This window comes from Myxocyprinus asiaticus, chromosome 49 (genome assembly GCF_019703515.2).
Source record: "Myxocyprinus asiaticus isolate MX2 ecotype Aquarium Trade chromosome 49, UBuf_Myxa_2, whole genome shotgun sequence".
In the NCBI taxonomy this organism is placed as follows: Eukaryota; Metazoa; Chordata; class Actinopteri; order Cypriniformes; family Catostomidae; genus Myxocyprinus; species Myxocyprinus asiaticus.
The window spans coordinates 14,057,023-14,079,967 of record NC_059392.1 but is presented as its reverse complement, the minus strand read 5'-3'; the positions used below and the strand labels follow the sequence as shown (position 1 = coordinate 14,079,967).

The following is a 22,945-nucleotide window of genomic DNA, read 5'->3' as shown; positions in this document are numbered from 1 at the left end:
CCTTACCACTACCAAAGTTTACTCTAGTTTTTTGCCTTTGCCGGTCTTTCTGTCTTCTTGCTTGAAGCAAGTTGCTTCAGACCTTTATTTGCTTCTTTGGAAGTACAGCTACTGGATCTCCCGCTGTCTCCGCTGCTAAAGCACAATAAATATGTTCCATTGTGTTCTGTCACCATGACAAATTCCTTGTGTGTGTAAGCATATTTGGCAATAAAGCTCATTCTGATTCTTTTTCGCTCTTCGTGTCACCAAACAACAATGATCTTAGCATAGCCAAGAGTATCTACACAGGCGGCAGCCAATGAGCATGAGGATTCTCTTCTTCGACATTTAGTGAAACAGGTCATGTGATTTCAACATGGCGAAACACATTGAAGGGGGTGACCCGCACCATGTAGAATAAAAACACTTTTTATAGAAAACTATTATGAGTACAGTGTTCATCTCATGCCAGTGTACACCATTCGGATCACACTTCACAAAAACACAATTCATTTGTTAATATGTAAAACTTTTTAAATTGGCTCCAACTACTTAATGCACCTTTAAGACACCATGTTAAGTAAAATTCGTTTTGAAACACGTGCACTCTGTTCCACTGGTTGCGCTGAATCTTGTTTTTTCACATAAGAACATGGTCTGTGTGAACGTCCCCTATGTATTAAACTTTGGTGCATAAATGACACAGTAGCGCATCAGGTGTTTGAATGCACTATTGTAATGTGCCACAATTACATTCTTCCATAATTTGTTTTTTGGAGGTACAGTTGTAGTTTCACAATGGGTCAGTGGTACAAGACTTTTTTACATTACAGTTATAGAATTTGTCATCAGGCTCCAGCAGTGTGTATGAAAGTGGGTGGAGTCTACGTGTCAGATTGTGTATTTGCTCATGCAAAATTGTAAGTGTGCTTTTGAGCATGTGTGTAAGGGAGAGAACAGACTTACGGAAGTGGTTTATAGCCCTCTGAGTCTACCCACAGTCTACTTTTTAATTTTAAACAATGTCTATTTGCGGTTTTATTCATTGTTTTACACGATCAGATTATTAAGTTCCTTAAGTTTTACCAGTCGTTTGTGATTACAATGTGTATTAGACTAGAAAAGCAAATTTAATTTGATGAAACCAGTTTAAAAAAAATAAAAAATGACTGGCCCTCATCAAAACAAAACAACTCATGAACATTCACACAAATACTTGGTATCTGCACCACAAGTGTGAGCAGGAAGCTCTCTTCACAGTCTCAGGAACATTTTTTTTCTGAATCTCAAGTGATGCAAATGACAAAAAATCGTGGTTAACTACAGTTAATCTTAAAAATCAGACTAAACAAAAAGGACAGTGATGTGAAGAAAAGAGGAATTTACATATGCATGTAATGTTTAAAGTACTTTTGATGCACTAGCTATATTTTTGAATTCTGATTTTGATGTAAACAATGACACTTCACACAGTCACACAGTCACAGACAACTTTTAATTGATCATCGGAAAGACCTCCCAGCTATTTGAATTTGATTATAATCTTTCTATGGTATCTTCATATGTTCATAATCAGTACATTGTCACTGAGTTTCTATCTGTGTATGCCTCTCTTTCTTTCTGTGCTACTTCCTCAGACAGGCGGGAAACCAAAAAAAGAGAGGAGTGAAAAAAGAACAGGCAAGGAAGTGGTATCTTGCAGCACTGCCTACATGCAGGGGCCTTGGCAAGTGAGATACACCCATTGAGCAAAGCATGAAGTTTTGTATGCTTCACGAGTTAGGTGAAGAATTTTTTTTTTTTTTTTTTTTTTTGTACAGTCACAAATTGTGTAGATGAGGCACTTTGTAGACATGAATGCTATGGACAAAAACATTTATAACATAAACAATATATACTTTCAAAGATATAAATGTTTAAAATTGCACAATTTGAAAAGAAATTTGCGTTCAGACATTTTTGGAAGGTGCCGTTTCATATTGTAGACTGGATTTTTTATTTTTTTATTTTCAGATATTAGATTAGATAATCAGGGTGTAAATCAGTGTATTATGACATCTAAACAGTGACTAAACAAGGCATTTGTTGCAGAAGACATTAATTGTTCAAATAGGCCTTAAAATACAATGTATTCTCGAATGTACATAACTATACATTGCGAAATAGATTTATGAGTTTTTACTTGAGCAGTAAGGCACTTGAGGCCGTGCTAAATTGAGAATCATTGCCAAAGTGAGTTAGGATATTGCAACGCTCTTAGATGGGACTCTATTTATAATATTGCACTGCATTGAGGTCCACTTTGATTTTATGAAATGGTTTCAACAATATTTATTAAAACAGTATTTTACCAAGCAAATTAAGTACATTCCTTAAACATAACATTAGATGATTAAGTCCCTAAAATGTCAGACTGATCTCAGTGACAGGAGGTCAAAAGTTCTGCTACTGAAATCGATTTCTGCTTACCTAAATTCGAACCACTTCCCCCAGTGGCATGTTGTTGAATAAATGGGCACGCCTGAGCTTCAATTTCCAGGTGAATTATCCACAGAATGGCACCAAAAGCAAGTTTTTTTTTTTTTTTTGTAAATTATATAATACACTCTACAGTAATGCATATTTAATTAACTCTACCCCCTAACCCAAACCCCAACCCTAAACCTAACCCTCAGTGCAGTAAAAATGTAAATTTTGAGGGAAAATGCAACTTCCAACTCGCTCTCACCATTTTATATGTGAGCTTGATTACTTCCTGGGGCCAGATTCATGGAAATGTTCCTAAGAAAATAATTAAGAAAGTTCTTAGGATAAATTTTAAGAAGTTCGTAAGAATGTTCAATTCTTGAAAAATTCTTAAGATGTTCTCAAATATTTTCTTAAGAACATCTTAATTTTTTTTCTTAAGAATAAAAAGACATTGGCTTTGACATTGTCTGATCACCCTGCTCATGGGCTTGCCTTGTCTAATAGCCTACAACAAATTCAGTACTTCAACACTGATATATCGTAACGATAAATTGATCAATTAACGTTTCTTTTTTTTTTTTTTCTAAAGTAGCAAGCACCTCGCCATAATTTTTTGGAATGTGAAGTGCATGAGATATGTTAGTTTAATGACACTACCCCTCATAGGAGAATTTACTTGCTGCTAACCATTTGATAACTTTTCAAAGAAACAAAAACTTTAGTAGACAAGAGCTGAATGTGCTTGTTGAGGAAATTACTGCAAGGAAAATGTTCTCCTTGGGAAGCTTGGTAAAAATATCACGACGGACAGTACGAGGCGGGTAAATGGCAAAGGGTGGCAGAGGATGTCTCCGCTTTGCCCAACTCCAAAAGGGATGTGGATGGGGGGTGAAAAAGCAAGTCTCAGCTTTCTAATATTATAATTATTATGTTTCTATGAACTCTAAAGATCACGGAGAGAGCGCTATATGCAGCGCATCCATTTGAATTAGCATGACTGGTCACCACATTAAGAAGCTTCAAAACAACATTTATTGTTTGAATTTGGTGATAACATTTACATGCTTTGAAAGTTGAAAATAAAAATATCATTAAACACAAAACAGTCAAAAAGTTTTTCGGTCTAAAATCACATTTTTACGTTAACAGCCCATTGAGACTTGGGACTCTACGTGAAAAACCCAGTAAATTCATTAAACATCTTACCTTTTAGAATTTAAGACAACTGTGAAGTTATCCCAACTTTAAGATGTTAATTAAGATGATTTTAAAGAATATTTTTTTTGCGAATTTTAATGCTGCTTAAGTTTTTTCTTAAGTTAGAAATTAAGAAGAAAATGGTAGTTAAGAAGAAATTTCTTAAGAATGTTTCATGAATCCAGCCCCTGGTTTCTATGGAACAAGAACCCGTGTCTCCCAGTTTGCGCAATGCGCTATCAGTAACGCTAGATGGAAATGGGGTTGATTTCAGGGTACATGAACATTTCGAAGCAGCATTTTAATTTCTTATGTGATTATGTTGGACATGTAAACTAAGGTTTATAGTTGGCCTCTATGGGTACTGTGTAGTGATATACACAGTAGCTGGGTGAATAGGTGTTTTACGTCACAAGTATTTTAGCACGGCTAGAATGCTTTATAAACCAATCAGCATTCAGGACCATGACTATCTATTTTATAAAATGTAATAATGGTATTATTCATATTACACTGCTTTCAAAAATCAAAGTTTTATCAGTAAAATTATTAGAAAAGAAATATTGCTGTATGCTGTATAAAATAATTAAGTAACTAACTTCAGTATTTTGGTATCCAAGAAATGTTTGTATGATTGCAAGTTCTTACAAATGTATATTTCAAGTTTTTGGACATGACATGTAATCATAATTCACAACAATGTGCAATATAATGTGAAATATGGAATAATGTGATCTAAGTCCTATGATTCAATTATGCAGACCCCCGTCTAATATACTTTAGTTGTTTTACATCAACATGATCACATGGGAAATCGACATGCTGCTTCCAAATGTTCATATACCCTGAAATCAATCTACTACTGCCGAATTATTATTGACCATGTTTACATGGGTTTTTGCAGAAAGTGATGTTCTGAAACGTCATGTAAACAAGAACGCAGATTTCCTTACATCATTTAAGGGATTAAGAGAAAGCGGTTAAACACACCTAGGTTTTGGGGAAAACTGCTTATGTAGACAAGTAAACACATAAGCAGTGTTTTACAGGTTTTTGAGGAGTGCGCATGCTCGTGGAACAGACCAAATAATAGGATGGAGCCCAACAACAAGTCAACAAAAAATTTCTGGGATTACAGTGGGAAAAGCACATACACTATAAACTATACCCATTTATAAACACCACTGTAAAATATCGACGGTTCCTCATGTTCTCATTTATGTGCTTGTACACTGAGGGAATCCCACTGAGTTTTATGTAAAGGGAAAGTCCACTATTAAAGCGCAATTCCGCTCCAGGTCACAATAGAAAGATAAGGGAACAAACACAGCAACAACTCTGGAATATCTTGAAATAAAGCGAAGCAGCAGAGAATAAAAAAATTGTAGTCTTCCTCGTATACCATGTTTGTTATTTACACAAGCGTCGCAGGGAAATTACGTTGCTGTGGAGAAAGCTGCTTACTGACCGAGCTGCATGTGTACGGGAGTAAAGAGTACACCGCTTAAACAGTGCATGTAAACCATAACAATGCTTTCTCGCAATAACCCGCTTTCTGGTGTCCATGTAAACGTAGTCAAGTGCCATCCCCATCAGACAATTTTGCATCAATTTAAATGTGTTCATTTTTTTCCAGTGGTGCATCGGAGCAACCTCCAAGACACAGGTTCTGGTGTCATGGAAACCAGAAAGTAGTCGCGTTCACATAAACAATGGTGAGCGTGATTCAGAGGTTGCATTTCTACTCTAAAATAATATTTTTACTCCACTGACGGTTAGGTTTAGGATTGGGGTTTGGGTAATGGTGTATGGTTGATAAAATATGCATTCCTGTTGACTGTATTACATCATTTACAACTAAAAATACAACTAAACTTGCTTTTGGTGCCACCCAGTGGACATATCACCTTAAAAACACTAACAGCTTTGGCCACTGGGGGCAGTTTGAATTTCGGTAGTCACAGACTGATTTCAGCAGCAGAACTTTCAACCTACTGTCGCCGAATTCACAGTCAGATCAGTCTGTTTACATTAGATTGTACACAATGTCAAAATAGCCTTGTAAAATATTTTTTGAAATTCTGTCAGTGTCTGTTAAGAAGGCGTTTAAAGCATTAGAGAAAAGCATTATTTTGCTTTACGGCGATGCTTTGATCTGAGTTATGTAACAAATGTCTGGTGCTTTCATCATGTTTGACTTCAGCTAGAATGTCTTCAAATGCTCAGACAGGAGATGATTCTCAACAATATGCAAGTGTTGCTCTCACTGCCAGTTCTCAATGAGCAAAAAAAAAAAAAAAAAAAAAAAAAGAGTAAAAACGAGATCATTTTCTCTCATTTCCCATTTGAAGGGTAGAAGTCGAAAGATGTGTGGCGTAGATGAAAATGCAACTTCCTGTTAAGAAAAGGCCTTAACGCAAAGCTGAAGGAGAGAGTGTCTCTGACACTAGAGACTCTGTCTGCGGACCCAAAAAAACAAGCTTGAAGTTTTAGACGCAACAGCAACTAGACCAATTGATTAGACAAATAACAACACGTAAGATAATATTTAAATAAAAAAAGAGACAGAGAGGCAAGAAAGCTTTTAAGCATTCAGATGGTTAACTCCGATCTGTGTCTGTTTCAAATAGGACATATGGTGTCTTAGAAGAGGTGCTTGAACTCTTGGATATGGCGAGATTTTTTGGACTAGGGTCCTTGCTTTTGTTCCTATGCTTGGCTCCATGTAAGTACAAAACCTTTATCTACAAAAAAAGTTTCAACAAGAGATTTCTGAGTTGACAGGGATGTCAATGATAGTCGGATCTTGGCGAGTTCATGCAGGACGAACATAATTGGCTTCCATAGTCCAGAATTATCAAAATATTTTAATATATCTGAGAACAGGTACATTCTTAGTTATTATTATTATTGTCATCGGTGACCAAGAAGAAGAGGAATTCTCTTTAGACATTCAAAGTGAGTAGTTGTTGCTTCGTAAAGCATTGAAGTCAAGACAGAGCTTTCTAAATATTGTAAATGAATGCTCGATAGAACTTTTGATGTGTGATTTTTCAAAACGGTCTTTGGAGGGACACTTTGGTTAGGTGTGTTGGGTATAGTTGCCGTTACCTGGTGAATGGGCTGTCAGAGATAAGGCTGATGTTTAGGTGGATCCCCTTAAGATTTCTTGAAGTTCTGCTGGACTTGACTGATTTTTAGAGACTGTGCTGTCATTCAATCATTCCTGACTCCAGCATCTTTCTCCTGCCAAATTTTAATGGATGCAGTTCACAACCTGTTTGTTATTTTAGAGTGTGAGCGCTGTCCGATACTCTTCAGTTGTTCAATGGTTCTTTATAGCTTCTTGGGTCAGCAAGCAACACTCTTTTAAACAAGAATCTTTTTTTTTTTTTTTTCTACTGTATATAGGGTTCTTGAGTTGGCTATATGGTTCTTTAAAGGTTAAAAAAGTTCTTGATGTTGTTGGTTTCTGGGTTCTTTAAAGAATTATAGAACTGTAGAACTGTAGAAGTGCTTCTACAGACCTAGAAAATATTAAGTTCTTTGAGGAACTTAAAAAGGTTCTATATATTTAATCAGGCTATTAATCCTTTTTTTTTTTTTTTTTTTTTTTTTAATTGGAACTTTTATTTTACCTTAATTTTCCCCCTCTGATTTAAAAATAAATAAATCTATAAGGCCCTATTACGTTGTTAAATAAACTAAAATTTTACCTCATATAGTATGTTTTAAATGTGTTAATGGTCAAAATGATAATTTAATATGACTGAATCAACCTGACTACCTTAGGTTACACCAACAAATGTAATTTTTAATGGTCAGATCAGCTAGAAATAGCTCCTGAAGGTAACAACTGCAGATATTTATTTTTTACATATAATGCTATAGTATTCACTTGACAGTCTTTTGGGTGTCACATTGCACTCATTGCATGCTGTGTTTGAACATGACGCCTCTGACCACTTCCTTGTTCCATTTTGAGCCGGTTTCTGTGCCTTGCAAACGTGCTAGCTAAATTAGTGTTTGCAAGTGTTACTGATTTAAACTAATTCAGTGAGAGGAAGAGGTGCATTAAAAAGGGGGGTTTGACTATTTATTTCAAAGTGCTTTGTGTTCAGAACAGATGTGAATCCTTGTGACTGCACTGTACATGCAAATCATGTATAAAGGGAAGCTAGAGATCGAAAGATGGGCCTACATCAGACTTTGAGGCCTAAGAGGCACTGCTTAGTGGCCTAAATGATTAGTCACATGTATAAATATATGTAACGGGGTAAGGGATGGGCAAGGAGGAGGTGGGAACTGGCAGAACAGTCAATGTAAACTTTAATGACAAAACTCAACTTAAAACAACATAAGAAACACACACACACACACACACAGTGGCCGTGTGCGTCTCTCTCTCTCTCTCTCTAACTGGCGTCTCTGGCTCCCCTTTATCTCGCTGACTCAGTGCTGGCTTATATATATATATATATATATATATATATATATATATATATATATATATATATATATATATATAACTAGCTTCTCAACATAATGTTTAAGTTCTAAATAGCTGACCTTTGTTATTATGTCCCTTTATGACAGAACAAAATTTTGTGCACAGTTTAAAATAGAGGTAGTGTCATGAGTATTTTCAGGGATGCTAATAAAGTGACTTTTATTTAGTTTATTTTAAACCATGAAAATACATCATATTAAGGACCATGCATTTGTGGATCTGTGGTACTTTTCAACATGGCCTTTGTTGCATTGGTTTAACTGAATATGCCTCAAGCTTTATTTTTTTTGGTTGGGGGAAAAGTCTGACTTCATTTGTCAATAGAGCAAATAGAGACACACTGTTTTTACAAGCAGATAATTATTCAGAAATGAAGACTATGACTGTCATGATGTCGAACATAATAAATATATTGTTATGGTGAGAATACATCAATTTTTTTAACAGACATGTTGCTCAGCAAGAATAAAGTGTGTGTGTTGATGTTTATAACTTAATGTAAATTACTAAAATAATTTTAAAAATTTTTTACCGCAAACTCTCAAAAGAGCCTTTTGTATGATGGGAGAAACATATTGCAACCTTGACATTTAAGTTAAAATAGTGATTGTCAGTAGTAGTTCAGTAGTGATTGAACCAAAATTCTGAACAGTTTCTGGGTATTTTGTCAATTTGATTTTATTGGTAAATACAGGTTTTCTTTTTTTTTTTAGGAAATCCAGTTGATTTTCTAAGGCATACTAAGCAGCCAAATGGATTGCATTTCTTCCATTACCTATGTACATTTTATGTATAACCAGTTAGAGTAACACTTTACAATAAGGTTCCATTCGGTAACATTAGTTAACAGCATTAGTTAACATTAACTTAACTTACAGTACTTTTATACAATTTTTTAATCTTGGTAAATGTTAATTTCAACATATAATAAAACATTTTTTTAAATCAAAAGTTGTATATGTTAACATAAGTTAAAGCACTATGAACTAACAATGAACAATTGTATTTTTTATTAACTAACATTAACAAAGATTTAAAAAAATGCTGTAAACAATATATTGTTTATTGTTAGTTAATGATACCTTATGCATTAACTAATGTTAACAAATGGAACCTTATTGTAAAGTGTTGCCCCCGTTAGAGTCTTTTATAGTCTAAAGCTAAAGATAAAATATATTGTAAATTATCTGCAATCAAAAGCCACATGTCTTATCATGTTTTAGTTCAAATCTGAGAGTGATAACTCTCCTACTTTTAGTTTTGTAGATCTTTTTCTAAGACAATATCATGGGAATTTTCTAAAAGACAACTTCAAAAGCTAGCCAGATAACCACATTCATTCAATTCTTTCACAATATGGACACAACCACTGTTTGTCTCATGCCGGATAATCTAAAAACTGCTCCATTAATGTTTTAACATTCACAATTACAAATAACATTACAAATGAGTCTACATGACATATTTTCAATTCAAAGCATAAAGTAGTGAGCGGTGTTGGGCAATGCTATTTTTAGAAATAACTTGTTAGAAATTTGCATTACTCCTTAAAAAAATAACTAAATTAATTAAACAATTACTTTTCTTGGAAAGTAAAGCGTAACGTTACTTTTGCATTATTTTGCATTACTTTTTTCTCACCGCCTCTCTCTCTTCTGCTATGCTATGCATTCAATACAAATACAAGAGATATGTAGAGATATTACAGTTCATGCTAGCTACTGTACAATACTCATGTCAAAACAAAATACTAAACAAACCGATATTTAGTAAGTCTACAATCAGCAGGTCTTCACGTCATATTTATAATAAAGACTCAATAACAGGAATATACATGATTTGTTTTTCCATCGACATGGCAGCCAATATGAATAATGAAGAATAACCACTGTCTTACCTAAAGCAGCAGTTCAACATCTGAAGCTGCATCATATGTCATGTCATAAGCGGTGTCCATCGGCAATGCCAGAGTCAACTTGAGGGGTTTTTTCAGAAGTCAGGATAAAATTCAGTGGGGAATGCCAGCCTAACATGTTCAAGGAATAAGTCTGATGAATAAATTAATATTTTTTACTTGAGTCATCTCAGTGCACGCTTGTTTTGAGTTGATCCACGGTGAGTACAGACGCCACAACTTCAAACGTGCATGTTGATACAACTTGGAATCATTTGCACTGCTACCAAAAATGTCATAAAAACGGTATGTTTCAAGAATCAAATTACTTGTTTATTATAGAACAAAAATGTAGAATATTTTAAGAAATTAAGACATTTTCTCTGCATACTCAATCGATGTAGTTCGTTGCTCACAGCTGCTGATCCAGAGTCAGCTTTTCTCATCCCATTCTCCCAGTTATGGGGAGCTTTAACATGAGCAGTTCGGCTGCATAAGTCAGTGAATTGAGCGAGTATTTCACCCTGTATATCACGCCATGGCCAGTGGAAGACTAGTCTTACAATCCCTCTGCCTAAATGCGTTTAATGATTTTTTAATGCAGTTTGAATTTACACGAGTCAGTCGCATTTTACTCAACCGAATGTTGAATGTTAAATGCTTTAACACAGAGCAGTTTGGATGCAAACTGATCTTACAGCAGTGGTTACAGGCAGCTTTAAATCAAAACAATTTGGATGCACAAACAGTCAGTGATCATTCCACGTTGTATGTAACTGTATAATGATGCCGTGGCCACGGGAAAACTTCTCCCGGCTTATGCCTGTACTATATTATATCACGGAAATGTGCGATTACACACTTTTAAATGCAGCGTACATTAATCAAATGCGAGAATCAAAGTATCACTTACCCGAGTGTACATTTTTTTACAAAATGTTGCCTTATGAGGACACATCTCTTAACTCTTGCTGTGACTGTCATGACAACGGCAAAGTTTATTATGGCTGCTCAAATAAGCTCCAGTGCACAAAAAAATCAACCGCTGCAAATGATTAGTACAACTGGATTCCACTGAAGCGTTCAGATTTACATTTCTTTACCAGCAATATTTTGCAGTTTTTAAAACTAAATCTCAGGGTGGGGTAAAAGAAGACTTGTTGTGCTCTGCACATTGCTGATAAGCATGGCTTATACTCTCTAGATCTACAATACCCATCATGCGCAAACTACAATACTCATCATGTGCACACATACTACAACTTCGTTGTGCATCACTGATAATCAAGCCTCCCACTCTCTAGAACTACAATGCCTATCATGCATTACGTCCCCTTCCTGAACTTTGCACACTTTTACTCCTAATTTATTGCAATATGGGGAAAGGACAGGTGTACAAAAGCAACTCCCACTGATCATATTATGGTCTAAAATAAAAAATATTGTGTTACTTTACTTGTTACTGGAAAAAAGTTATCTGATTACATAACACACGTTATTTTTAACTCGTTACCCCCAACACTGGTAGTGAGTAGGTGAGTAGTTTGCATCCTAGGAAATCACCGGTGGCCTGTACAACATTTCTATCATAAAATCGTGGGCAAAAACGTTTAGTTAGATAACTACATCTTAAATGTTACTGCCGACCTTGCTGATGCATGGCGCTGGAATAATCCACTAGGTTCCCATTTAGCTTCTATGAAAAGTGATTCCCACCTTTTTTTATTTGATCTCAAATGACATTGAATAGTGGTGTTAGCTATAAATAAAATTGTTTGTTCTTGTTTTTAAACAATTATATAATCCATGCAACTTAATGACAATTAAATAGCGGTGCATTATGGACTGCAGCAGAACAAAAACAAGAAAATCTGATTAATGTGGGGGGACACTATTATCTATTGTGGTTACAGCCCGTTTTCTTATTATACATTGTTATATGTCAACATTTGTGAATATAGGTTGTGGGTTCTGAATACTTTTTAAAAACAGGTTGAACATCATACTTGCAGGAGATCTTCATTATCAAAGGATTACAGTGACTTTTGATGTCAAACTGTGTCTGTTTTGAAATGCTTTCAAAAGGTATACTCAGATAATGTCATTACAAAGCTTTTCACAAATGGCACTAAAAACCGAACACCATTTTTTATTTGGATTAAACCAATTAAACATGAGCAGTAGATAGTCAGTTAGTCATGATTCTCATACTGTGATGTTCCAATTATTGGGTGGACCTGCTATAACAGCTACAGCTAAATGCATACACCTCGAGTTGTGAACCAAGCTGAGCAAAACCACATCCGGCAGATAAATTATTTAAAAGTATTGCTGCTCTGATGCTTCTTAGAGTTGAATCTCTAGTTATTAAAATGTAAGAGTTATGATAAAAAGTAATAAAATATGTTTATTGTATTATCTTGGGGTTAAAAAATACCAGATTTCTGTATGCAAAATAGTTTATTTTGACAATGCATTGAGTGGGATTACAGTATTACATCATCAATGTTGATCGATTGTTCCCTATCTGTCACTCATTGTGTCACTGTAGTGACACTATGGGTCACTCTTGGGAGCCCAAGACACATCTGGTCTTTGATAAAAGGCCAATGAAAATTGGCGAGTGGTATTTGCATGCCACTCCCCCGGACATACGGGTATAAAAGGAGCTGGTATGCTCTCTTCGGAGCTGAACGGTCATGCTCACTGAGCTGATTCCCACGACTGTTCATTCACCTCTGCTGGATCTGACGGCGCATTTCAGCGGCTTCTCCCCCCTCTGCACTGGTGCACTACAGAGAATGCCCCTGGGCGCTTCAGCAGAAATAAAAGAGTATATTTCTCTAAAAGAGTAAATATCTCTAAAAGAGCGGCACACACAGAACTTTTTAAAGATGCCTTTCCTTTGTGCGTTATTCCTGGTTGCGCTCGTTATCTCTCGCCTTCTGACGGTCACAATCACTGTCTTTCGTGACTCGGCACTGCTCACACGGAGACAGCGTTCGTGGATGGGTCATGTACTCATTGCGAGAACATGTCCATGGCAATGATGCGGTCGTGGCTTACCTTCGTAAGAAAGCAAGCCACCCCAGAGGCTCCCCACTTCAGTCCTTCTACCCACGGGTATGAGGCCAGCGCGGCTAGCACTGAGGGCGATTTGGGGACCCAAATGGGACCACCTCCGCCGGGTATCCCCCCACGGACCTCCCATTCCCCAGCATGCTCGTCTGCCCCGATTGGGCTTCCAGATGAGTCCGCCAGCTCGTCTCACGGCGAGTTCGACCTCTTATTCGGAGCCCGCGAAGGTGATGAGCTCTCGAGCGCGGATCGTCCAGTCGGACGCAGAAGCCTCAGCTGGGCTCCTCCCTTCGGGTGCGGTCGCCCAGTCACAGGCTGACGCGGAGATGACGACATGCTTTCCCGGGCAGCCGCGAGCGTCAGGCTAGAGTCGAACCCTCCGCTCTCCCCTGAACCCTCGTGGCTCAAAGCCACGCCCCGCCCCCGTTCCTTTGTTCCCGGAAGTGCATGAAGAGCTGACAAGGTCGTGGGAGGCACTTTTTACTGCCCGGTCCCAATCTTTCAGCTTCCCCGCCCTCACTACCCTGGATGGTGGGGTGGCCAAGGGCTATTCGGCAATCCCCCCGGTGGATAAAGGTGCTCGCGGTGCACCTATGCCCACAGAGCGCTGCCACCTGGCGTGGGCGCCCAAAGCTCCCATCCAAGGCCTGTAGGTTTACATCGTCTCTGACAGCCAAGGCCTATGGTGCCGCTGGACAAGCCGCCTCCGCCCTGCACGCCATGGCTCTCCTGCAAGTCTGCCAAGGCACTAAAGGAACTGCTCTCGCACCTCAGCCGACTAGGGCTTTGGGTCAACTGGGGAAAGACCAAGCTCCTCCCGGTTCAGAGCATCTCTTTTCTCGGTTTGGAGTTGGACTCAGTCTCATTGACAGCACGCCTCACGAACGTTGACGGCACTCCTCTGTGCTGAAGACGTGTGCCATTTACTCCCAGTAGTGTTCACAAACTATGTTCCCTGGTTGACTTCCTCCAAGCCCTGTGGCAGTTGAGTTTTCGGAGAGACTCGCTGCCGGCCCAGTACACTTGCTAACTAAAAGCCCTGTTCTGGGGTAGGTGCTCCGCATGTGGCGGTTCCCTGTAGGTAACCCCATGCGATGTATATCTTCCACTAATTTGTTTCCCTGTTGGCAAACTGTGTCTTCCTTGGGCAGAGGCCCCTCTGCCACAGTCTCCTTGTTTGTAGTAACTCCTCCCCCATTGGGTAGGACCTACCATGAGACTTCTCCACATGACATACTTCCGATATAGTTCGGCAAGACCATGTGACGTATTTTCCACTTAAATGTCCCCCCTCTCTCTGGGCGAGGTGTGGTCTCCGCAGTGTCCTCCCCTTGGGAGGGACACTCCCCGACTAGACCTGGTCGGCCCGGTCGGATATTTCCCCTTTTTTTCAGGGAGTGGAAAAAAAGAAGGGGAAAAGAGGCCATGACTGGGCTAGCCTGGCTCTATCTTTTGGGTAGTCGACTTGTCCCCAAAGGGCCGTTCGACACTCATAACTATATTGGGGGAGGTTACGTGTTGGCCTGGTGCGCTGGCTACGAGGCACACAGCAGTCTGCCCATCACACACCGCCAGTTCATGTAACACAGTTCAGCCAGTTGCGGCGTTTTGTATAGGGACCCCTAGTGTCACCACATCAACACAATGTCGCGTGAGTGACAGATAGGGAATATCATGGTTACTTGTGTAACCTCCGTTCCACGATGGAGGGAATGAGATGTTGTGTCCCTCCTGCCACAACGCTGAACTACCCGCTGAAATGGCCGGGACCTTGTCTCGGCTCCTCAGCATAAAACCTGAATGAGTGGTTGCATACCAGCTCCTTTTATACCCGTATGTCTGGGGGAGTGGCATGCAAATACCACTCGCCAATTTTCATTGGCCTTTTATCAAAGACCAGAGGTGTCTCGGGCTCCCAAGAGTGTCCCCTAGTGTCACTACATCAACACAACGTCTCGTTCCCTCCATCAGGGAACGGAGGTTACACAAGTAACCATGATGATTTGTTGTGTGGTTTGGACTACCTGAAAGACTCTATATTTGGGTGAACAGACTTGTATAATGTTTTAGGTTTTCTAAGTGTGTCAAAGTTTTAGTCAGAACTAGATTCAAAGGTCTTGTTTACATATGGGTAGTTGATACATTTGCATGTCCATGAGCTTCAAGAATTAATATTTAGAAACAGACTGATCTGACTGTGAATTCAGCGGAATGGAGGTTGAAAGTTCTTTTGCTGAAATCAGTCTGTGCTTACATCAGTTTGAACCACTGCCCCCAGTGGCCAAAGCTGGAAGTGCTGTTGAGGTGGAATGTCCACTGGGTGGCGCCAAAAGCGAGTTGTGTTTTTAGTTGTAAATGATGCAATACAATTGACAGAAATGCATATTTTATTAACTCTACCCTCAAACCTCAACCCTAAACCATCAGTGGTGTAAAAATTTAATTGTGGCATGGGGGGCATGGTCATGTGATGGTCTACGACCCAGGTGACGAGCCTTACCGCTCTCCCTCTTCCGTAGACTGATACATGACCACGCCCTCCATTGCCCACGAACTGAGATCCTTTTACAGTAATATTAAAGCAAAAATGCAACCTCCGAATTGCGCTCACTGTTGTTTATGTGAACGCGATTGCTTCCTAGTTTTCATGTGCTCATGCAGTGAAAACATTTGAACTGATGCAAAAATGTCTGATACTGTAGGGGATGGCGCTTGTCAGTAATTTGGCAGAATGTGGTTGATTTCAGGGTACATGAACATTTGGTTGCTGCTTGTCTATTTCCTGTGTGATTACATAGTTGGAAAGAATATACTGTATATTATACATACCAAGGGAAGGCATATATTTTAGGTGCTGTGACTGGTCACCACTTCTCTTAAGTTTTTAAAAGTGCACTATTTGCCTTCACTAGTTCATTTTAAATGGTGAGAATAATGCAGTCTAATATGGATATACTGGAGTATACTGGAGTGTGGATCACATATACGAACATATTCATACAATATGTCAAGCGCAACAAAAGAAGAGAAACCAAAGTGTCTCAGCACGGGGAAGGGGGAAGGGTTTGTCAAACTACAGGAATCTGTGGTTGAGAAATTGAAATAGTTTGTTTGCACTATGTGTTTCCATGGCAGCCAGGTTGTGTCACATATAGACCACTGCTAGTAACTCTCTTCCCCTTTCTGACCAAAGCCGATGTACAAGGAGCTGATTTTTCAACTGGGTTTCAAAAAAGAATATCATTGTCAGAGAAAATCATTTGAAAGTCCCTGAATTGTCAGTGCGCAATAGTTGACCTATTTCTAAATAGCTTTTTGTTTGTTAAAGGGATTTTTTTGTACAATTTCCTTCACAAATAATTTGTTGCTAAGCTATCAAATACAGTCTCCAACTGGTTGAATCATTGAAAATATCCTCATTGCAAGTATTATCCAATCATATTTGTACTTTTCAACATCCTAGGGTTTGTTAACATCACAAGAAATCTTAAATGAATATTCTAGGTTCAATACAAGTTGAGCTCAATCGACAGCATTTGTGGCATAATTTCGACTGCCGCAAAAAAAAATTTCGACTCGTCCCTCCTTTTCTTTAAAAAAAGCAAAAATTGAAGTTCCAGTGAGACACTTATAATAAAACCCTAAAACCCTAAAATGACTGTAAAAATTATGATTAATCAACTTTAAAGCCCAAATAATACATGAGTTTAAACAGAATAATTAATGTAAGTGCTTTTATAAATTTGTAAGTTTCATATTTCTGCCTTTAAACCCTCCAAAATTTGGCCCCCATTCAGTTCTATTGTAACCTCCATTTTTGCTTTTTTTTAAAGAAAAGGAGGGACGAGTCAAAATTATTTTTTGTGGTTATCAACATTATGCCACAAATGCTGTTGAATATTCTGGAATATATCTTTAATACACTGTAAGTTGTTACCCAGTACAAAACTGTGCAGTTGTTACCTAAAGGAGCTATTTCTACTTTTTGCTGGTGTAAACTAATATTTTCAGGTTGATTCGATCATATTATTGACTTAAACAATTAATTTACATGTTAAAGGGTTACATTTACAAAATATAAATTCTGTCATCATTTTTTCAACACAAATGTTCCAAACCCATAATAAGGACTGCGTTATTTGTGTACAATGGTGGAGATTTTGGTTTTGGTGAGAGATTATTAGGTCTGCTGATTGGCCAGTTTAAATGTATGAGATTTTGCTTCAGGACTTGAGGATTGTACCTTGGATAGCAAGTGGCAACCAGACCATGACCTGCACAGGCCCAACAGCAATATGCTAAATTATTTCCATGACACAGGCTAAATTGGAAAATTCTAAATGTCTGTCAGCTTACAATAATTTAATAATTGGGCAAAAACCATGTTCATCGTCGCTAGTCTGGGTCATATTTTCTTTTATCTTGTATAGTTTTGTTTTTTTGAGGATGAGGGGACGTAAGGTCAAGCAACATTTTCATGTTGGCATCAGCCCAATTTGGCTTGCTTCTACTAAGTAAGAGATGAATTTGCGGCAAATGAGTTTGGTTGGATGCCTATGCTATATGTAGGTTTTGCTCTCCTAACTATGCATGGTTATGTGGTTAGTTGCATTTTATTATTCACATTTAGCATTGTATTTCCCCTGTCTATCAGAATAGGCCTGTGACCCATTTTTCGGTTGCAACCCACTAGTTGAGAACCACTGCTCTAAATTTCACTGAAATGCAACACAGTAGGCTTGGGATCAATGCCTTTTTCACGCATCCATAATATGAAGATTTTCCAGATGATTACCGATATTAATCTGGATTTTTTCAGATATAAATTGGGCTGCTCATTGCACAATAGTCTTTGTCTTTTCAAACATATTTCTCAACATCAAAGTGTGAGAGGCAGGGTAAATTAAAGGGAGTTGCAAAGCAGACGTGTCTGGCGAACGACATGGCACATGCTAAAATTTGAAACAATTATTTTCTTCGAAAGTACACACACACCGCTAATGCTCAGCGTCAAAATTCTGTAGCGCCACAGAGCTCATTTCACATAGTTTTCCATTAAATTCGACCCAAATCATTATCAAATTACAAAATCATACTCATTATGTATATTTGTATATCAGCCTACACAATGTATTTTCAGTATGTCATTTTAACAGCTTGAATGAAAGACCTTTTCAAGACTACATACAGCGAAATTGCATAATAAACGTCACCATTTCTAATCGTTCAGTTTGCACAGTTACAGTAAATGTTATATCACCCTCTTGTGGTCTACCAAAGCTATTGCGCCAGATTGTTAAACAGGCCAACTGAGTGAACTGGAAAGCAAATTTAAATGTCGTCTAATTTTAATAGCGCAGTGAACCAATGGTTCCAATTTAGAACATATCAAAGTTTTTTGTTTTCTGTTTTGTCTATGAATGGGGTTTAGTAAGACATAAATAGAACAAATAGTACTGCTAACAGGTCTTACAATGTTTCTTGAGGGAGAGTGGGTAAGTAGCTAAACTTATAAGTAATTTCAATCACTTTTTCGGCACAAAAGCTATTGAAAGCTCAATACTCTGTTGATTCCCAGAAATAACTATAAGTTTAGTGGCTTGTAAGTTAACTAATTATGAAATATCTTATCCTTTCCACAGGTGTATTGCAGGAAGGTACGTGTCTTCTTTGCTAATGCTTTATCTGTTAGGCTGTTACTATGTATGTTTATGTTCGCCATTATGTTTCCAGTTGTTTTTATGAACTCAGTTTCAAAACTCAATTATTTCAGTGAATTAATATAAATAATATTATATATTTCTAATAATATTTCTTAAATATTTCCAAAAATATGCTTATGATTACATATTTTTCAGTTTCTGAAGTTTACTGTTTCTTTTACGTGAACTCTACTTCCTGAACAATAATTATACTGTAGATTGTGGATTCTACCACGTTTAACATGTTCTCATGGTATCAACCCACTTTAAAACCTATGATTATAGGCATTTCTGCCAAGTCTTCCACTCCTCCCACTCCAACAAAATTGCCTGCAGGTAAATCTACATCACCTCATCAAATACACACTCTTGCATTATTATTCTTTCACTCACCACCTCTCCTCATTCTGACCTCCATCATTCCATTATGCATTGTTACAAGATGCATTTTCATAATAATTGTTATTTATTTTATATTTATTTGTATTTTACTGAGAGACCCCAGCAAACCATTTTAGGCTACGGCATGCTATGTATTAATGAGTGTATCCAGTTAACAGTGTTGGGTAGATTACTTCTAATATTACTAGATTACAAGTGATGCTGTACAGTCCCGGCATATTTTGTCATATAATGGTGGTCTGCTGCATCCTCCACTGTATAGCGCTCAGAATCAGCCCACAAGATAGAAATTGTGGCTACAAATTGTGTTCTGCACACATTTTGTGGCCGTGTTCGTGCTGTTGGCTGATCTGCATAATTCCTTTAGTGAATCGGGTACTAAACTAGCGCAGACAGTGCTGAGCACATTTCGTTCTTAGTGAATTCCCCCTAAATATATTAACACTTTTTTCATTAAACATTAATAAACAAACTTTTCTATTTGTCAGTCACTGAGTAAAACAAAAGACATAGTACTTAAAGCGTCATGAAAAACAAACATATGTCAGGCACGATGGAAGACTATAGTCACTTTTACACATGAAACTCATTAAATTGCAGTAAAACTGTTGGATTGCCTTAACTGGTAAATGTTCCATACCTGCTATTCAAACATGCATTCTGTCTTACATTTACATTTAGTCATTAAGCAGATGCTTTTATCCAAAGTGACTTACAAATGAGGAACATAGCAAGCAATTTGTCATACAAAAAGTCAACAATATCTGCAGGATCACACTGCCAAGTTCTTAAAGTGGCTGGATTAGTATAGAAGCTAACGTAGAAGAAAGAGACAGATTGGATTTATTTTTTTTTTTTTTAATTGTTAAATAGTACGTTTTCCCCCCTTATTTTCTTCCATTCACATATCAGCATTGACACAGTGGTCTGCTGATTGGCCAGTTTAAATGTATGAGGTTCAGTTTGATCACATGCTCAATTAAAGGATAAAAGAGGATTGGAACATGTGCTCTTCCTCTTTTTCTTTGCACTCTGCTCTTGGGCAGCTGGGTTACAGGCCATCAGGTCAGACTCCAGCTCTCATTGGCATCTCTTTCGCTCTCTCTTTCTATCTTTTGGTCTCTTTACTCAGATAATATGCATACTAGTTTCATCTACATATTTCTAAATTGTAACCATAAGAGTGCTATGCCTTAAGTGCAGCAATATGCGATACGTCATACATCAAAGACAATGGGCATGCATGGCCATGAAGTTTTTATATTTTTTTGTGCAAGCATGCACTAAGTCTAGGCACAAGTGGGTTGGTGAAACCGTGTACGCAAAGAGCTCATGGGCTGGGTCAAGTGCAGTTTAATTCAGAGGTTCACCATCTGCATCCTATTATATATTCCATTTCATGTCAAGTAATGTCGATTAAATTAAGTCAGCCCACTTCATTTGCGCCACTTTATTAACTTACAATACACCCAGTTGCACACATACACCCACAGAGAGCGCAAACACTCCCACCCACGCCCACTTTGCACTGGCATGAAAATTGCGCTTAGAATTAACACGAAATTTGGATAAGCAGTGTAATGTTTATGTATTTGGGAATTACATAAAGTGGTACACATTATCAGATGATCATCAGCTTGCCTTTCCCTTAGCCACAGGCCCCTCACCCACAAGCACTTTTACACAGACCTCAAATCCAACAGATATCAGTAAAGGTAAGCTCTTTTAACATAAGTGTTTTACTCTGTAGAATAAATGTTTTATTGATTCTGACTCTAGCATAATCTCAGAGCTATGCATTTTACTATAATGTATTCAATTACTATTTGTAATTGAATTTAGCACTTTGAAGTAAACCAGTAGAGCGATCAGTCCATTTAAACTTTTCTATATTGTCAAGAACCACCTTAACAAGTTACAGTGAATGACTCCACCTCGCCTACAAACACCTCCATCAAACCTCTCAGCTCCACCCACAACAGCTCATCTGTATTATGTTGTCAAATTACAGTGTCTTTTTTTTACTTGCTACTTCATGAAACATAAACAGAATATCAAAATGTTACCTCAGATAACCATCTGCTAGAGGATGGTCTGTGGTTATAAAGGGGACCAAACACAGCAGTTGTGTCGATATGATGTGCTGTTACATTTTTGGAGAGGTGTACGTCAGGCTACGCTGAATTAACACTCTCACGAAATTTGGATAAGACGTAGCACACAGTTGTTGCGCGTAGCATTGTGCCACATTAAGTTGTCAAACTACAGTATGTGTCTTTTTTTTTACTTGTTACTTCGTGAAACATAAACAGAATATCAAAACGTTAACTCAGATATCTTTTTTGTCATGCTAGAGGATGGTCTGAGGTTACAAAGGGGACCAAACACAGCAGTTGCGTCGATATGACACGCAATTACATTTTTGGAGAGGTGCATGTCAGGCTACGCTATAACCAGTGTAACTATGCGTAGCTACAACATATGTCTTCTTAATATTTCATTAAAACGTGTGAAAAAATGAATAAATTTTTTTAAAGTGGCATATCACATGAAGGTAGCGACGCTACTCTTTACACCCCAACAGGTTTTAGTGTAGCTGTAGTGTAGATAAAACTTTTTTTTTTTAAAGGACACAAGAACGTTTTCTGTGAACGGCCCATTAGTCATCTTGTAAAGTGACAAGTAAATGGCCAATAGTCTTATAGGATATCCCTAAAGCGAGGACCACAGATTGGATGATACTGCAATTTATATTAACATAAAAAAATAACATTCAGTTTGATCATGTAAGTTCTCAATGGGCAGCACTGTTTTTTTTACCAGAAGAGAATAGTTCTAAAAATGAAATCCACACTCAGAAAGTCAAAGACATCTCACCCCCATACAACATCTTGCATCAACACCACACTGTAGCAGTGTAATATTTTTTTTATTTTTTTAATTACATAATGTGGTACACATTATCAGATGATGATCAGCTTGCTTTTCCCTTAGCCACAAGCCCCTCACCCACAAGCACTTTTACACAGACCTCAAATCCAACAGATATCAGTAAAGGTAAGCTTTTTTAACATAAGTGTTTTACTCTGTAGAATAAATGTTTTATTGATTCTGACTCTAGCATAATCTCAGAGCTATGCATTTTACTATAATGTATTCAATTACTATTTGTAATTGAATTTAGCACTTTGAAGTAAACCAGTAGAGCGATCAGTCCATTTAAACTTTTCTATATTGTCAAGAACCACCTTCACAAGTTACAGTGAATGACTCCACCACACCTACAAACACCTCCATCAAACCTCTCAGCTCCACCCACAACAGCTCATCTGTATTATGTTGTCAAATTACAGTGTATTTTTTTACTTGCTACTTCATGAAACATAAACAAAATATCAAAACGTTACCTCAGATATCTTTTTTGTCATGCTAGAGGATGGTCTGTGGTTATAAAGGGGACCAAACACAGCAGTTGTGTCGATATGACGCACAGTTACATTTTTGGAGAGGTGCACGTCAGGCTACGCTGAATTAACACTCTCACGAAATTTGGATAAGACGTAGCACACAGTTGTTGCGTGTAGCATTGTGCCACATTACGTTGTCAAACTACAGTATATGTCTTTTTTTTTACTTGTTACTTCATGAAACATAAACAGAATATCAAAACGTTACCTCAGATATCTTTTTTGTCATGCTAGAGGATGGTCT

The 22,945-nt window shown here is 37.7% G+C and overlaps 1 protein-coding gene across 39 annotated transcripts in view; it reads left to right on the top strand.

Moving 5' to 3' along the window:
• The first annotated feature begins 1,722 nt into the window (after positions 1-1,722).
• LOC127438032 (receptor-type tyrosine-protein phosphatase C-like) overlaps positions 1,723-22,945 on the top strand; it is a 59,921-nt gene continuing 38,698 nt past the window's right edge. For 14 of the 39 annotated variants that reach the window (XM_051693283.1, XM_051693276.1, XM_051693273.1 and 11 more), the window contains exons 1-6: positions 5,999-6,184; positions 6,279-6,373; positions 18,773-18,787; positions 19,118-19,168; positions 20,887-20,949; positions 22,229-22,291. In XM_051693283.1, coding sequence (XP_051549243.1) covers positions 6,319-6,373; positions 18,773-18,787; positions 19,118-19,168; positions 20,887-20,949; positions 22,229-22,291 — 247 coding nt within the window. In that variant the 5' untranslated portion in view covers positions 5,999-6,184; positions 6,279-6,318. Of the gene's footprint in view, positions 1,766-5,998; positions 6,185-6,278; positions 6,374-18,772; positions 18,788-19,117; positions 19,169-20,886; positions 20,950-22,228; positions 22,292-22,945 lie in introns of those variants that run through there. The other 25 variants (XM_051693287.1, XM_051693281.1, XM_051693277.1 and 22 more) reach the window with 5 other exon arrangements.